Raw genomic sequence first — 19,437 nt, forward strand, 5'->3', positions numbered from 1 at the left:
GAGAATGAATGAAAGTCCCTCGTACTTTCGTGCTACCTTGAATGGAATGGGATACTTCAGCTAGTTCTCTCAGCATCTTGACGCTGACAACCGCGCTACGGTTTTCGCCACGTTCTCGATGAAATGCAGCTCAAATCATGTCAGACTATCACGCCTTCCCGTTGCCCTATTGAGAAAATGTTCAGATGAATAAAGTCGTAGGTGTAAATCCATTCACTTAGGGAGGACGAACGTTTTGCCGCAATGTGACATGAACTGCTCCAGATCTGTACATTAATCCACTCAGTTCAAATGTGAGCTGAGAAATGAGAATTTTATTTCCTGCATGAGTAAACACGCTAACATGCATGCTTTCAATTTTTTTGTAGGAAATTATAGCATGGCTAGAAGAGGTTTCCTCCGATATCTATGAAGGATAGGAGAAAGACTAATCTCTCGGATATTATCGATCAAATAGAAGCTATAAAAGTAGTTTTAGACATAATTCCTTACCTATAATTTGATAACTAATTTACTATAATACTTTGGTTTTGTTTTCACAGTCATGACAGAAAACTTTTCAATATCATTAAACTCATTACTTCCTAAATAAAAATAGCAAAAGTCGACAAACCAAGAATTTGAATTTAACTCCAGTGCTACAATAAAGCCTACAAAATAAATACAAAATAAAAAAAATAAATGGAAACGTTAATGCAATTGATTTTGCCGATGAGCATGAAGAAAAAAATCTTTATCAATGTATGTTAATACACTCAGAACCCAGGCAGAAAATTTTACTAACTCCCCATATTGATAGCATATAATGCCTCTGAGAGCTTTGTTTCAATTTAATCTGGACAAGAAAAACAAAAATTATTGAACCCAATGAAACTTGGTACGCTTCCGAAATTAAATTTGAGATAACGTGCAACTGGTCTTTTATATTGAGCCGTACAATGAGTTGGCTTTAGCATAATTAAAATAATCCCGCAAGTCTTTCTTACATTCTAAAAATAAATGATAAATGACCACGACAACGTTAACGTACTCAATTAGTACAAAAAATTAGAAGCAGATAGACTCATTTTCCATGTAGCAACAGGAAGTTTAAAGAAAGGAGTCTAATGCAGCACTTCTAAACCTATAACTGGAATAAATGGAATGATTTTATTAAAAATCTTGCAGCATGGTAGACTTCACACTTAAACCCTATGCGCATAAGCTTTTGGTTGCACCTGGAAAATCCAAATCTAAACCATGGAAATAATAAATAAATATGCATTTGAAATAGTAAATGAATTTGAAAGTAGTTTTAGCTACGGAAACGCAATGAAAAGAGAGCAATAATGAAAATGCTGAAATATCTTCAAAATTACTATCACAAAAATTAATCATGACGCACAAAGACGCCATCTGTTTTTTTAATGGGCAAAAGGGGGCTGAGGGTGTTGTATAGACTACAATTTAACTATGAATAATGGTATCTAAGGTAAAGTTGTAATATTTCTCAGCAAAAATTAAAATGTGATATGAATTTAATGTATAATTTCATTACTTTCTAAAATATTCACTGTCCAAAGTCTGTCTAACACTGATTTATAGCATCATATTCAATATGTTCAGAGCTACATGAGGTGTATTTAATGGAGGGCCACAACAGTTGTAGTTATAAGACGGTGGCCTTATACATGACAAATATTTTTAATGGAGAAGAAGCTCCAAAATAGAGATGATGAATAGTTTTCAATGCGATCAAAGCCTTTCCACATTGATCACTCCATAGTCGTAGTTTAGTGTATGTTTCATCCACTGTATGTTCATTATTTTCATTTTTTTCATCGGAATGTCTTCCAGGAAAATATTAGAGATGCAGTCATGAATAGCCACCCGAAAGACTCATTCGCTGGTTCTCCCTCATCGCCACATAACAAGATTTCGAGGGGTATCGTGGTGAAATCAAGACAACTGTAGCTACCATTTTTGCGAACGCATGAAATGATGGGGAAATTCCTTCTTCGGAGTGCGAAATCATTCTTAGAACTGTTGCATTGTAACAGTTTCATGAATTTTAGCGGAAGGAAACAGCAAGTGTGAGCATGTTACCTGGAATTTGACATAGTCACTTTGATGCCGACAAAATACAGAAAGCATGAATCACTACAGCAAAAAACTTGATTGGAGGTAGAAGAATATTTTTTTTTGGAATCCCGGGGCAAAGAAAAAGACTGCTGCGAGAACCTTCAGTGTTAAATCTCGCAACGATTTGACGGTGATATAACAGACCTATATTTATACCCAAGGAAATTCAAAAGAACATGGTCGGCTGATTCCTTAGGATCCACAGCCATTTAATCTATATTAGAATTTAGGAAATTGAGAAGCACTGGTGTTAAAAAGCAATGATAAAATCCGATATAGGAGAATCGCTCCTCATCATGTGTAACTCTCCTCATCATTCAAACACGCCAAGATGAGCACGAGAGAGCGATTCGACTGGGGCAGTCAGCAATGCCCGCGGTAGCCGAACACGCAGCGCTCGGCCACACAATCGACCTCCAGGAGGCCAAAATCCTTGCCAAAGTAAAAGATTTTAAACAGAGACTTGTCAGAGAAACAGAGATGAAATATCTAAAGAAGAAAAGACCAATTTCAACAGAGACACCGGCATTAAAATTAGCCGTACTTGGCAACCCGTAGTGAGAAAATACAATCAACAACCCACTCCTCCAACCTCCCACTCCCCTCCCTCCACCACCTGACACATATACCTATATATATAAAAATTTTAAATTCCCAAATCTTCAGAGTTCCTTGAGAAAGCGACCAGCATTGGTCGGGAAAGGCTGCGGCAACCTAAGCATTGACGCGGCGACATAGCCCAAAAGTTTTTATTCATTATTATACCGTTAATCAATTGCCCTTTTGTTAAAAATCACACGCTCACATTCTTATTCTCTACTGTAGATGGTTTATGGATAACAACTAATGGGGCGAGGGAAAAGTATAACAGGCGTTGCAACTTATTTCCACGCTGGATTGATCCCTACATAGAACAACTAATGAAGAGATATTTTGCCTAGCATAGATTCACAGTAAAAAGTATCAATCTCGGATTCTTTTTCAATCCGTTTTATGAGAAGGAGTTCAAAGAATAAGATTATATTCTTCCGTTATTACCAATCAGTGGTGCAGCATAATGCTCCGTCAAGTGAAACAATCCCTGCGTAACAACCGCAAGGATGAGTTTCGTAGCAGGGGTGACATCTTCATTTGACGTAAGAAGAAACAATTATCAAGAGCTTAATCAACAGAACAGGCACCACACTCTAAATTCTAAATGAATTTTAATCTAAGATTACGTTTTGCAAAAAATCGGATGACACTGTTATGAATAAAAAACTTTTAATTTTTTCAACTTTTTAGTTCAAGCAATATAGTGGTGTCTTAGATTATTTTTAAGCCAATTTATATATTTTTTCTCAATTTAATTTAAAAAGAGTGCTTCTAAAGAGGTAAAAGGACTACAACATTCTTAAACTCTATGCGAAAAGCCACTGTGACTACTTCTGAAAAATGAAGATAGCGGCAAACAAAGCATTCGATTTTAATGACATCAGGCTCGCTACATATAAGGATTAAATCACTTTTTGCTAAATATTTAGCAACAATGTTCGGACAGTTCCTCGTATATGGAAACGGTTTAATAATTCATTTCTGAGAAAACATAAAAAATCGTAGAAATTGGGATCACGCACCAATATTCAACGCACGTACTCAACTACTCCAATTCATATCTGCTTCCACATTCTCCCCACCAAATGAAAGTTTGTTTACCTAACACCGGGCAGACTGGCTTTTCCGCAGCGGCAAGGTTACAAAAAACTGAGATGGAATCAGCGCTACTGGAACCTCACCCCCGCCTCGTATATGTGGGCGGGTATCGAGACGATTACACATCAAATGCTGTAGATGGTGTTGGATCTCTCACGATTCCCGCCTGGAAGTATCATCAAAATATATTTCCGCAAACTGATATCTCGTAAATAATTCATGACTGAGGCTTTTCTTCGCGGTCATTCGCTAGTGTAATAATGCCACCACATTTCATGAGATAAAACGCGGATTATTCAATAATATAATAAATATATTAAAAAACCAAAAAATATGGTATGCCTAAGTTTCAGATAAAAAATTAAAATCATTCACTGTAAATATTAATTATAACAGTGGAACTAAAATGCCATGATAATACGAAGGATATTATCATGGATTTATATGACTCTAATAACAAGCGTAAAGCGAATGTGAACCCCGTTTTTCATTGGTAAAATTTAAATTGGGACCTTAGGCCGACGTTAATTTTCCAGCAAAATGAAGGTCTAAAATATTTTTTAAATTTTTCAACTTTTTAGTTCAAGCTATATAGTGGTTTCTTAGATTATTTTTAAGCCAATTTATATATTTTTTCTCAATTTAATTTAAAAAGAGTGCTTCTAAAGAGGTAAAAGGGCTACAAAAGACTTCCATATAAAAATGTGAAAAATTAAAAAGCCTTAAACTATGGAAGATGTGCAATGCCAAGTTGTCAAAAACATTAATGTACATATGGTTCAAACCTGGAATCTTCTGGTCCGTAATCAGACGCGTTATTCGTTACTAAGGAGAGAAATCTCTTTAATGACGAAGAATTAAATAGTTAAAATGTAAGCTGTAGCCCAATTGCCAAATATGGCGGCTAATACTGCCTTTGAAGAACTAAAAATAGCGCAAAAGTGTATTTTCAACTGGTTCTAATCCGTACTGGATATTTTATGTCCATAGCTATCCGGGAAGTTGGCTAAATTCCAGATACAAAATTTTTCCCAGAAGGTCAAGCTAACAGGCGATAAAGTGACTTTATAAAAACATTTTAAAATAATGTGCAATATCAAGATTGCTACTGCTGCAAAATAATCTATAAGTATTCTTCGATCACGATTTTATAGCTTGACTAAGATGTAAAAACTGTTCAAGGGAATGATCAATGGAGCATTTTTTGCACTGGCATAGTCAGGCTTTTGAAATTGGGGGGTTTCACCGGAGACTTCGGGGCCCTTTCGGGGTGCATGGAAAACCACCCAGAGCCATGGGGTCCTTCCCCGGAAAATTTTGGGATTTTTGATGTAGAAAACATGAATTTTAGGATTCAAAAACAGAAATTATGTATGAGTATTTATTAAAATAGGCAGGCAGTGCTTTTAAAAGCTCAAAGGGGGTTGTAGCCCTGAGAACCCCCCGTGGCTACGCCATTGATTGATAGTAATACATTAAAAATAAAATTTCCGCTCATTTTACAGAACACACTACTCCAGTAAAATATTAAGACTTGTTGTATTTGACGAAATATCTAGTAAAATTATCATGATAAATTAAAGACAGAATCCATCAAATACCCAATTCAAAAAGGAGTATTTACTTTGTGATTATGCTATAGATGATATACGAGAGACCATAAACTATATCGATAAAGAATTATCAAGATATCCTTTCTTATTAAAGACAAATATTACCCTAAATTTTAAACTAATTCGTACAAATGCATTCGTATATACGCTAGATAGTAGTAGAACCAGGCGTAAAAGCTAGGCGTACATACGGTAGGTTTTCACGCCACAGCAGTTGGTTCATCCTCAGACTATGGCAGTCTCTCTCATGTTACACAGAGATTTTCAAGAAGTTAATGCAGATCAAAAGCATGCGATGGTTCTGAGATCAACAGCCTTGCAGGAAGCTGTTAGCAAACTCGATAAAATAAAATTGATGCACTTTAAATTAATGCAATAGTACTTTTGATCGAGCAAACACGGGTCAGGCTGTAGATTTGTAAACATTTCCGAAACTGATTTCTTGCAACTGAATTCCAAGATAATCCTAAAACATGTTGGTGACTTTCTTGTAGACATAGGGGCCAACTAAGCATGAATATTTTAAATTTAACGACGAAACGCCTTCTTAAAAGCGTTTTAAACGCTTATATCCTCATTAAATTACGTTCATCATCATCATTAGTCAACAATCCTAAGGTTGGTTTGACGCAGCTCTCCATTTCTCTCTCCTATCCGCCAGCCTTTTTACAGCGACGAATTTCTTCTCTTTTACATCCTTTATAACCTGTCCTATGCAACTCATTCGGGGCCGTCCCTTGCTCTTTTTCCCTTCCACTAGTCCTCCATAGATAGACTTTAGCATGACTTACGTTAAGAAGAAAATAATTGCTTCGTTTACCAAGAATTGTTACCCCAAATATTCCAGTCAAGAAAACACGATATTCACGATTGAATGAAGTCAAAAGTCCCCAAAAGACCTCTCGTCCAATTCACCGTCAATGAAGTTTCAAACAATACTTGAACTGGCGGAAAATTTCATTCCCAGTATTCCATCAAAAATATAAATTTTACATTTTACAAATTTTGCATTTTTACTATTTGATGTATCAGCGCAACTATGTCGTAAACGATTCGATAACTGGACATTAGTAGAGCCACTGGGAAGTTAAGGCATGTGGATTAGTAAAAAAAAGGAAGCTATAGCAGAAAGCATGATCCGTGTATTTGAGTACCTACACGGTGGATAAACACGATGGCTTCAACGCAGTGCCTCACAGAACCGGAACTGAAAATCATGACTATTTTGGGCATTACCGCAGAAGATAGTTACTTCCTCAACAATGCCGTCGATATCTGCTGTTCTAATCATGTTTCCTTAACTTTCTCATTATAAATTCAATTTTTAATGAAAACGTGTCTGAAGCTCAAAGAATATACATCCGCGTTTGATTGATAGGAATAATATCTAGAACAATAATTGCATCGCATAACAGGAAGCACCTTCTAGGAGTGCTTGTTTCCGTTTTCCCACGCCAGCTCACCAAAAATTAATTCCAAGTAATTTCAGTCCCATTATGCACAGGGACAGCATTTTAAGTGGATGCCTATCTCTCATGCAAAACACATACAATTGAGCTCCTTCACAGCGTTTACTAAATTAAGTAAAATATAAACCCTTGTATGACGATATTCAACTACAATGACGCGGAAAATTTTGTTTGCAGAAAAAGAAACATTCAATATTTCTTTTGCAGGCATTTGAATCTTAATGCAGCCTCCTCAAAGTGAGATTTATATAAAATGTCACAACCAGACCATAATGATCAGATAATCCAATATAATCTTAGGAAAATATCAATTTACTCAACAGAGTAGATTGATATTTTCCTAAGATTATATTGGATATATTTCAAAGATAAAAACGAGAAATTTATTATAATCCAATGCTTACATTTTGACACATAATGGAAGTGTTGGAATATCTGCTACTTTTAAAAATATAAATAAGTGCATATTTAAATTTAATATTAAAAATAACGTAACGAAACATAAAGTATATAATTCGGGAGGAATAAATATTTGGCTCAATTCCCACGCACAGAGGTTAATGGTTATGTTCTAACAATGAAAAGACCTACTTCAAAGAAAGACGCAATAAAGACAGCTGAACTAGGGTCTATACTTTTTAGAGCTTTAATATTACGTACCTAGATAATCTAGTAATATGCATCCCCAATGCAAACCACACGTAGTTATCCTCTAATTGCAATTTGTTAAGTATTTTCTAAATCAAGGAAGACGCAAGATTTTGAGATAAATAAAATATTTTGCGGAATGAAGTGGACTTAAGAAATAAATTTTATGCGATTTAAAAATAAAAATGAGGAATAAAAGAAAACATTCCCTGAAAAGTGAGGGAAAACTACAAAAATTTGGCACGTTCAATGACTACGTTAGACACTTCAACAGTGAAGACCATGTGATGCATATAAATCGATAGTATGGAGTAAAGTAGGAGTCATCAATCTATTTTATGCAGAATTACAAGGTTCTATGAGAACGGCAAATATTTCATAACCGTAAATATAAAGGTAGTGGATATTTATACATAATTATTGCAATATATACAATAGCAGTGGATATATATTAATCACAACCTTTGATGCAGTATTTACACGTGAAAATAATTCGGTAAATCATTCAAATTCAGAATGAATATCAATGATTAAATAGGTTGACCGCTGTATAGCTGGATTGTGGAAAAACTTACCAAAAAATAGTAATGCTAGATGTTTTCAAGCCATTAGAAGCTCGAAATAGACCATTGTTTCGAAGATGAGCATCCAGAACAATGGGCTTTCTCGGCAATTATTTCAAGTACAGCCATAAATTAAGCGTCCCATCTGACAACTACTGCGGATAAAAGAGTTACATGAATCTCCGCACCTGCTGCAACTCAATGATTGGTTGCCCTTAAGAAGTGGAATTCATATACTTCAGGGCATATTGGATATAGAAAATCATAATGCTGACAAAGAAAGAGAGAATTACTTCCGATCTCTAACGAAGACCTTTGAAAGTGAAAACCACCACCTAGCGTTTGGGTCTCCAAAGGGCGTATCGTAAAAAAAAGAAGCGAGCTTTATTGCAGCGTTAAATTGACCACTCTCATTTTTCATATATTTCGCAAAAGTTCCCTCAGCCATAGAGATGGCCGAACGCTCTCCTTTCCCTCATCGAGGAAGAAGACCTATACGTCCGCGTGGTCATTATTTCTCCAACTCTTACTCTCACCCTATTTCCGACACCGCAACAACAACCCTTCCACCAGCGGTCGTTTCACCCTTCTGTGATCATATGGCACAGCGTCGAAGGCGGTGGAGGGGAGGAAATTCAAGCAGCCACAGCAAGTGGGAAGTATACCTATATAAAGCCTTGGTGGATCTGTGGGAGCATCACAAGTGGAATAGCAACAGTTCGTGCAAGCAAGTAGGAAGTCAGTGCTTCATCTGCAATTCGTACTCCAGCTCCAAAAGGATTTCATCTGCTGCTCGAAATGGCTTCCGTCAAGGTGAATCTTATTCCATGATTTGGATATCGTGATTGTATTCGCTGCGTCATTAAGTTTGGGACTACTTGAAATCGTTGTCCATGTTATAGCCAATCAACTTGGGGATTTATTCTATCACTCCGTGTCTACCACAGATTCGACGAGTCACATAAAAAAATTGAGGCTTATTTAGTTTGAAAATCTATCCCCACCCAATATAACTCCTAGTAACTGATGAAATTGTTCAGAGATAAACGATATAATCGGAATTTTGGATGAAAGGGAACCGTCTTCATTTTCTGGAGTCTAATTAGGAGTAGTTATTTCTACATTTATTTCGCTCGTATTTCCAAGTCTAATTTAGAGGTACTATTCTAACGATAGCGCATCACAGCAGGCCAATCTGAACGTTGGCCCAATACTGCAGGGAAAGTGAGATACTCAAATTAATTCATGAGGTCAAGATTGAGACAAGTTTTGATCAAAATACGATGAAAAAAACTTAAATTTCTAGCTCACCTGCATTAAAAGTTTTTACACGACTATTTACCTAGGAAGAAGCATATTTGAGGCCACATAATACGAATTCAGTCTTTTTCGTGCAGCATGGGAAATAAAAATGCATTTTCTCGGCACATTTAATGCAAGCAATCACTTTTACATAAAATTAAGTCCTTATTTTAATATAAAAATTAATTAAATAGCCCCTTTACAGTTATGTAAGATGCAATATTAAAATATTTTATCACGTATTTATACCTACAACGTGTCATAAAAATTTTCTGCAAAAATTATTTATAAAATATCTGTACATATTGTGCGAATATTTGCAACAAAAGGCAGTGGAAGAGCTAAATTAACCAGGCAGTACGAAGTTAGAAAAACGCAAAACATAACACCGCAGCGATAGGGAAAAAATATGCGAGAAAATGTACCGTAAACCAACCAGATTCTAAAATTCCTTGATGTATAGCAGTGGTAAATATAACTAAAAATAAGAGCTACACCGGATTTTCAATTTCTATAGTTTCTATAACGAAAGACTCCTCAAAGTAGCAATCAATCGGCCTCTTGCAACTTCAAAGCGGAAAATGACTCTTCATAGAACTTAAAGATGCGGAATTCTCCTAGAAAATATTTCGCATTGCGGAAAAGGATCGTGGAGTTCTAATGGGATCCATTGTCTCACATAATTTATCTTAATTGTAATAATCAGCGGCGCAACCTTCCTCATCAACGCCAAATGATCGCCTAGAATTGTTGTGAAATGAGGCTAATCACGCTTTCTCCCGCACCCCTATTGTGCAGATCTTCGCCCTGATCGCGGTCGTTGCCGTCGCAACTGCCGTCTGCCACGCTTTCCCCGAGCCAGGATTTGCCGCAGGATACGGAGGTGGTGAAGACCATGGACATGCCGTTGACTATTACGTGAGTATGCACTGTCGACTAGTCCGAATGAAGGCAATTTGGCCAAATCCTGGGAAATCAACTTAAATATTGCGTTAATTCTATGAATCGTTACAAATTTCATCACAACTATCTCTTCTTTTTGTCTTCACCAAGAGTTTTTTTAATTTTATTCATGAACTAACAAACATTTTCAAAATTTTTTGCCTGCCTAAAATTTCTAAAACTTTCATTTTCCAAATTTGACTCGCTAACGTAAGACGTAACAAAATAATTACGGGGATTCATTCAGCATTTGCTATGCATTCGTAACGATCGAAGAGAAGAGGCCTTATAAAACCCAGGAAGGCGTTCAAAGGCCCCAGAAAACTTCGAAAAAATTATTTTCTTCACTTAATGGCAATGACATAATATCAAAATCGCACATTTGCTTATTCAGCCAAGAGTGTCATTCACAGTTTTCATGGGAGATTGGATTGCTGTGGTGACTAGGTTAATAACTACACAGCCCGTATTGAATCCTGGCGTTGGCAGAGAATTTTCAGAGGTCCCCCAATTCCTGTTTGAGCACTGCATGGAGGACTCTTCAAGTAACAGGCTCCGTCCGTCGGATGGAATGTAAAGCCGTGGTCCCCCTGGCCCCTTACCATAAAAGAAGGCCAATGCCGACGCTGAGTTTCTCTACACCCTCCTTCCCCTACCCTTTTCCACATGGCGCAAATGATATTAAATGTCGGTTGCCTCCTTAAAATACCATTCGATACTATAACAAAATCATGGTGAATAGCACTTTGGAGATATTTCAACGATTCTCCATTCAACAGTAGACAATTTTGTACGGAATGGAATTTATATTACTTTTGTATGATTTATAGCGATGATTTAGAAGTTATTCACAAGTTATTTCCGACCTTCATGAAATGTTCACTAATTTAAAAAGAGGGAGAAAGTGAAAAAAATATGTCATTGTATAATGCGACATATTCATGGGAATAATGACATAAATATTCTGGAATAGCCTTAAACACTTCCTACTCAAATGTCCTGCATTTTACTTGTAATCAGAATCAGTATTTGTGCAACGATAATCTAAAATCATAATGTAAATCTTTTATTCACTTTATCATAATCAAAGGGAAAATATTTTAAAATGCTCTCACGTTAAATTATTATTTTTTATCGCCGGAGCCGATATAAATAGATGGATATATTTGCATAGTACGAAGGGCGGGGTGGGGATATTTTAATATTTTGTGTATACATTGCTCAAGCACCGGCCACAAATTTGGAATTCATGGGAATTTATGTAATTACGTGCATATTTAGCTTCAAAAATATTTTCCTCTGAAAACCCAAGGTTATTTATCCAGTCATTGGAAGGTTGAATATCTATAGTGAATTCATAAGAAACTTAGAAACAGTTATATGGTTCCTAGAAAATATTAACCCTCTATGTGGCTCAAAGTAATTAAAATAATTGCAGGAAATCAGATTGGTGAGGGGATTAGGGAATTTTCTGTCAATCCTGCGAGAACGGTTCAAGTTCCTGCGGGAGAATAAAATTTTCAGGCCGCCAGAAACCTTCTTGATTTAAATGTAGAGGGCACTTCTAATTCAACACATCCGTCCGTCGGATGGGACGTTGAGTCACGGGTTCTTCGGTGCCAATTGTTTTGAACAGGGTACTGCTGGAGCCATATTACTAACCAGAGTTTTCTTAGCTAACGTTCCCTAAACGCAAATGATCTGAAAGGTTGTTTTATCTAAATACTTATTTCACTACAAAGTTATTACAGCTGTTGCTTCATTTCTTTTCCTTTAGGCTTATCCCAAGTACCAGTATAACTACGGAGTGAACGACCCTCACACTGGAGATATCAAGAACCAATGGGAGGAGAGAGATGGAGATGTTGTGAAGGGATCCTACAGCCTCCACGAATCAGACGGCACCGTTCGCACGGTCGAGTACACAGCTGACAAGCACAACGGATTCAACGCAGTCGTGCACAGATCCGGCGTCGCTTCCCACGACCACCACTCCGGGCTCCATCACTGATGCTAACGACGGAATCACCAGGCACTCATCATAATGTTCCTCAAATCTGGATATGTGACCGCATCACTAGTATAATACGCGTCAAAACTGTTCATTCCTTCATCATTTCATAAAAGCTCCTATCAATCACCTCATAATATTTTAAACATATTTCAGCAGAATAGTTATGGGAAGTATTTTCTATCCCTAAATGTAGATTTCAACGAAAAAATAGATGATATCGCATTTGAACGAAGGAAAATAATTTACAAATCCAGCATTTTAATGTATACATTACTTATTATATTACACACTGCCTTAGAATTGGACAGATAATCATTTTTTAAACTGTTGACATTACTTAGATGCGATATTTTCATTTTCACGTTGAAATAAATATGCAATTGAAGATCCGAATAACCCAGATTTAACGCATGAATTTCAACGTTGTAAGCTGCTTGTTCACAAAACTCAGCATGTTTGACTCAAGACGCAATAATAGAATAGCTCTGAAAATCACTGGAATATACCTGTTAACTCTGAAATGGTTAAGTACAGTGATTTTTTTGTGATACTCAGATAATGAAAAGTTAAGAAATAAAAATGTCCCTCATCACCAACTCCAACTCAATTATGTCATCTACTCTAAGTCATCATCGGTGGGAGTGAGGAAAAATGTATTAATTTCCTATGTACCATACCATCTCCATTAAAATGTTATTACCTTATCTTATTTCTTTATTTAAATCCTTTAGCCTTTTTTCATTTATTAATTGGCATTTTTGCCTCAATTATATTATATATTTTTGGTTTTACATAGAATTAAAAATCTATTGCACTGCACAACAAAAATTCAAATTTTTCAAAATTAGCTTCATACGTTACAATATAATTTATATTTTCTCATTATAAAAATGTGGTTATCAATAAATAATACAACTTTAGCTAGGTAAGAAATCTTAGAAATTAACCACAGAATTTGGGAGTAACAAGAAAAATGAAGAAGCCATTGTAATGCAATTCTTAAAAATATCTAATAAATTATAAAATAAATCAAAAGAATCAAGAACTGTAGTAATCTGAAAGTGTATCACGCAAGAACGCAAACTATATCATGCACAGAGGCAGCTCTGATAAGAATTCGTTCTAAGTCAAAATATTTTCTATGGAGAAAACCTTTCGTCACGGACATTAAACATCTTATATGATCGTTAGGACAAGTAGTTGAGGATCCTCCAGGAAACATAAAAATTTTACTGGTTAAAATATATGTGCTGCAAATAGTTTGCTAATAGCTTCTCCATGATGTCTGAATAAGGCAAAGATAAAAAACAAACGACTATAATTTTTTTCTGGTGGATAATATTCACCAAGAAAAATATTTATTTGATTCGATATTTGAATCTAATTACATAAATTTATGAAACCGATGAATCAAGTTGAGTTTATGTAAATATTTTGCTGCTCACAACACCACTGGGACCACATAATCGAACGAGGAAGCCATTGAGATCCGCCTCAATCCAAAATATTTCAATCATGATACTGGCTTTCATCCTAGCAATAGTCGGATACCTGTAATCAATTGCATGAATTAGGTAAGGAAAGAACTTAAAAATACCATCATACAAACGGAAGACACTTGCGCCTTATTGTTGCACTCGGCAAACGGTCAATTCGATTCGGTGTGAAATTGGACATCCAGACGGTAACATGCCTAGAGAGTGGAGGACAAGTCGTTTTCCGAAACGTCGGCCAAAGCCACTGAATTAACCTGGTGTAGGGCCCTAGAAGAATAACTGAATTGATAATTAACTTCATATCTCCTATCATTTAAACATTATATCCTCAGATAATCATAATACTTAAGTTTCACCTTTTTCTCATTAGATATAATCATTTCACTACTTCAAAACCCCTAATGTCAGAAGATGGTTCATTTTCTCCATATCGGAAGGTAGCATTGTGATATCTTAGTGTTATCCTCATACTGACCCTTTAAAGCTGTTTACCTCTTTCAAATAGTATTGCACCGGCTTATTTATTCATACCGTGTTCCGACTTCCATATAATTTTTTTAAATCTAAATAGAAGCTGCACCCATTAGCCATCAAAAACTCGAATAATAATAAATTAATGAAATAAAGGTAATTTACAACAGTCGCGAACAGAATTCTCCGTATCATTCTCTTTTCTACCGTATCGCAATGATTTTAGAACATCATCGCCTTACCTATACCTATTCGCAGTCACTTTACCATGACCCATTCATATTCATGCCATAATTTATATTCATATCTTGAAGACAGTTCAATTATTTGATTTGACGACATTAATATTGATATTATTCAGTATTACATATGATAGAAATGAAAAAAAAAATGAAATAAAGCATTACTTTCTTCAAATGCTTTCCAAAGTTCAGCTTTACGTATAAAGTACAAAAATAAACTACCAAACTTTGAAATTGAGTAGCAGATACTTGATGCAAGAGTACGGTGATTAAATTTCTCAATGAATGTTTTTTTCAAAGGATTTACATGTATTATGTATATCAAAAGCGCTCAATTATCGTAAAAACTTTCCGAATTATATGCAAAGTAAAATAATGAGACAGTATATATCGTATGACTAATTTTTCCGTTTTTGTTTCATGAGATCTATTGTATAGCCCAAAATATTACTCAATGCATAATGTAATTTTCAATCGAATCATCCTTAGTGTAAATTGACATGTAATACCAAATGATTTGTTTACTCATGTTTGAAAATACGTTTTAGAATCAAATAGGAGATAAGTAATGAATTCCCAAAGGGTTTAATTACGGAAATATCTACTAGATACATTACCTAGCAGCGTAGTTTTAGCTAGATAAAAATTTAAGAGTGATAGTGAATACTCTCCCATATAAATTTAATCAAATGAAACAATATGTTCCCTTTCTGCCCCTAAGCATAAAGATTCACAAGCAATAACCCCAACGTGCTTTCTAATCAAAAATGTTTAAACTCTGAAGTTTGAAAACGCATTGACAAAAAAACAACACTATTTTTCGCTTCATCAACCCCAGTGAAATGACATAATTAGGATATAGTTAGAAAATTTGACCTTAAGTTGCCCTGTTTTTCTTTATTTTTTCCTTTCTAACGAAATCGTTTTAAATAAAAGCAAAAATACATTTTGAAGTTGGAGTAACAACATCGCCCTGGCAGGTGAAATAAATGTATTAAATGATACCCTAAAAGAATTTGAATTTTGAACTGACAGCCACGTAAGGATTTGCCAATTACCAGAAAAGCAAGGAACCTCATATATGGTCCACTGAAGGAGGAAATATTCAACTGCAGTGATCAAAACAGCATTTGGGATAAAAGTGGCATACGGATACTGTGTTATCCACCGACATTGAATTCAGAAAAAAGTGGTTATAGGCTCTGTCACGCAGAAAGTGAATGAACTGATTGTGAGACGGCGTGAGTTTACACAAAAAAGCCGTAGATTGCTACTTCAATCAAAGAGACATTAAATAAGGCTTAATGAGCCGTGAAGGAAGGATAGACAAGGTCGTAAGGCTAATTATATACATGCAAGAATGTTTGAGAATTGAAAGGGGTAGGGCTGGAGATGAGCAGACGCCAACATTAATTGATTGCGTCAAGTTAAAGCTATGTACATTGTACAGCACAGATAATGATTTATCGCATATTAGTAACTTTACCAATGCATTAATTTGGATTTATACCGAAAAATTGACAGAATCTGTAAATTCGAGACTTGAATCTGGTATCTCATGCGCATTTGTCCGACTAATTGGATATAAAGTAAATTGAATTCGTCCAAATCGGGTTTACTTTTTATCTGATGAAATTACTCTTGAGAGATAATTACTACGGCTTCTCCTTGTAAAGATATATATTTCTATAAATAACTGATTTTCATTGGTATTAGAAATCAAATAAATGAAATTAAGTAACTTCCGCGAGATAGATGTTTGCTATTGATTAGATTTTCGAGAATTAGAAAAGAATGCGGAAATGAGCAAGATAATTTCAATATTTTGGAGTCATTAGATTACTCACGTTCTAAGAAGCAAACCAAATCAGATAATGGATATGAATGCGTCATGGGTTATGGAGAAAGAAAGCAACGGATAGTCAATTAGAAATATTCGACGTGCGAAAAAATTCCTTGTTAGCCAATTTTAGCCTCAGGTGAACGAATACTCAATTAGCATAATGTTGGTTATCAAAGTACTTTCATCAGCAACAAGACAACGAAATGACCCGATCTCTGGAAGGTAGTAGCAGTGGAATGTTAGGAAATAAATTTTTGTTACAGACCTGAATGTCGGTGAAGATAAAATAAAATCAAAATAATTATGAAAAAATTATATTTTCATTTTCCTTAGGCTAAAATTGGGGAGCCAATGGCTGCTGATCTAGGAAATGCGGGTTCAAACCCGGGCTGAAGCATTCGGACAGCCCGAAAATATATCCTCGAAGCACGAGGTGGCCCAGGAAAGTAACTGGCCTCCCTGCCCTGAAAGTGTGAGTTTCACACGCCAATGATTTAGTCCGGGGTGAATTCTACCATGACCTAACCAAACCAACTTTGAAATTAAATCACTGAGTGAGCGAGGATAAAATTACTAATTTAAAGTAGACCATACCCGACATCAATTTAAAAATACAGTGGAGTTGAAATCCATTCGATAACAACCAAGAGCAATATATTACACTTATTAGAATAAACGTGTTCGGGAAATAATAGGTCAAGATAATCGTAAAATGGGTTTTGTTGAAAGAATATTAGGAAAGTGCGACGACACAGTGAGAGAAATTAGCTACTTTTTATCAGAAATTAGACCCCATTTAGAATACGCTGCCAGTGTTTGGGATCCTCATGAAAAAGGCTTAATAACAGAGTTAGAACGCGTGCAAAGAAGAGCTACCGGAACGTGAAAGGTCGTTGAGATAGTCTTGTTAGTGTAACTGACTCCTTAAATACACTCGGATGGGAATCTATGTCAGACCATAGGTTGAAATGTAGACTTAACCTTTTAGATAAATTCAAGAGCAGTGTCTTTCCTAACGAAATTAACCATATCTTACGGAGACTAACATTCCTTTTGCTAGCTGGACCGTGTGCTGTGCGTGTGGGAGTCCAGTTGCATGCTGGTGAATCATCAACCCCTGCCAAACACCCTAGAGTTGGCTCGCAGGGTATTTTGTAGATGTAGATTAGTCTTTATACCGTAGGGTGGCACATGGGCCCGCCAGCATCTGAGTCGCGATCGCCGGAGGGAGGAAAGGACCGACTCAGGTAGATGGCGGGCCCGTACACCACCCTACGGCATATAGACTATATTAAGATTTGATGCGGTGTTACTATTCACCTGTGTATATCCTGCGAGAGGCGAAGCTCAGCGTCCATCGTGACCATATTCACTGTAAAAATACGAAGCTCGTGTGCCTACTTCATGGTACTGTGATTGCTAAGTGAAATAATATATTCAGATCAGGCAGGAAGACAATATAATCAAAAAAGACAGATGCTACAAAAAAAGCAGAATATGGGACCACCTCTTGGAAATCCGCAGGGACAGGAAGCCAATCAGATGACAGTGAGAGATTTACCGCTCTTAGGCGCGGTAAATAATGTCCAAACCAGATCTCCAAATGGAATTTTCATTGGATTCCTGAATCCCTGAGGACGATAGGCGGCTCGCTTATTGAAGCCTTGGAAGGAGTTACGGAGAATTTTACCCGGTGAAAGATCCAGGAGTTCGCCATTGTTCACCGAGAAAAAATTTTGGTGTTAAAATTATCACGGTTTGCGTATTCAATAATATTTTTTTAATATGGTTAAATTTAATGCTGAACGGATATTTCAAAGCAACTAGAGAGTTATCGAATGCCTGGATCTAGAACTAGATAACCCAGCTAGGAACTAGATAACCGAGCAGCAGCGCAATATTTTTAATCCCAACACAAATATATGAATTCATGAAGATAATCGAGTACTAACGAAGCATTTATTGTGGAAAATACGTATTTGTCTTCATAGATGCATATGAATTTATCTCTGTTCTCAAGTATTTCAGTTCTTGAATACCAATACTGAGATATGAAGCGAAACACTTTGCACTTTCCACACAAAAATTTATTAAACTACAGTCGACATGTTAAAATTCCCAACCCTCCTTTCCACCCCACCTTCCACCCCCAATTTCTCAAATGTTTGCGAGTGTGCATTTTGTGTATATATTGGCATGGTTAATTTCTTGGTTTAGTCTTGTTAATGCTGCAGTGCAGCGAAACATGTCGACTGTAGTTGAATACATTTTTATGTGGAAGGTGCAAAGCGTTTCACTTCATATCACATATTAGATCTCAACAAAGTATCTGCCTCATCCATCCAATTCTTGAATATCATTTTCCCAGAATACATGCACTATATAACACATGACACACTCCAAGATAAATCATATAAAGGCAAATTATATTTCTACTGCAGATTGCCATTTTGCTTAGCCATTCTATATTCCACCACACACAAATAATCATATATTTAAATCTCTCTAACATTCCTACTGTTGAGGCTAATACCTCTACCATCCGTCTCATCTTTGAAAGGACCCTTATTTATGAGTCTTCTCCCTAAGCTGTCTTTAATTATTTTTTGCATAGGCTGGAAGACGCGAGCAAGCCGCGATTTTGGCGAAATATTTTGCTGCATTCATATTAGGAATCAGATAAGTTTGGGTAAATCCGTCTAAGCACGCAAGTCAATATTTTCCACGTAATTCGATTTGGAAGGGAAAAATTAATTTGGAAAATCGTTGGCTGAATTAGGAAACAGGAACAATTAAGTGAATAATTATTCAATATAATGGATAATAAAATACTTCATATTGAAATAAAACAGAGCAAATAGATAATTTTTTCCATCCATCTAAGCGATAGAATAGGGTTATTCAATTAAATCGATCATGCATGGTAACAAGTTTTGGAAAAACATTCGTTTTGCTTTCGTGTTGTATTTGAACATATATTACGTAATCTTTAACTATCTTCACCAATATTTTCAATATTAT

At 35.9% G+C, this 19,437-nt stretch overlaps 1 protein-coding gene across 1 annotated transcript; it reads left to right on the top strand.

Moving 5' to 3' along the window:
- The first annotated feature begins 8,823 nt into the window (after nucleotides 1-8,823).
- Nucleotides 8,824-13,068, top strand: LOC124160298 (cuticle protein 19-like). Its single transcript, XM_046536128.1, has 3 exons — nucleotides 8,824-8,919; nucleotides 10,207-10,326; nucleotides 12,128-13,068. Exons 1-3 carry the CDS (start codon nucleotides 8,905-8,907, stop codon nucleotides 12,359-12,361), a joined length of 369 nt encoding a protein of 122 aa, XP_046392084.1. The 5' UTR covers nucleotides 8,824-8,904; the 3' UTR covers nucleotides 12,362-13,068.
- The last annotated feature ends 6,369 nt before the right edge of the window (nucleotides 13,069-19,437 follow it).

This window comes from Ischnura elegans, chromosome 6 (assembly GCF_921293095.1).
Source record: "Ischnura elegans chromosome 6, ioIscEleg1.1, whole genome shotgun sequence".
In the NCBI taxonomy this organism is placed as follows: domain Eukaryota; kingdom Metazoa; phylum Arthropoda; class Insecta; order Odonata; family Coenagrionidae; genus Ischnura; species Ischnura elegans.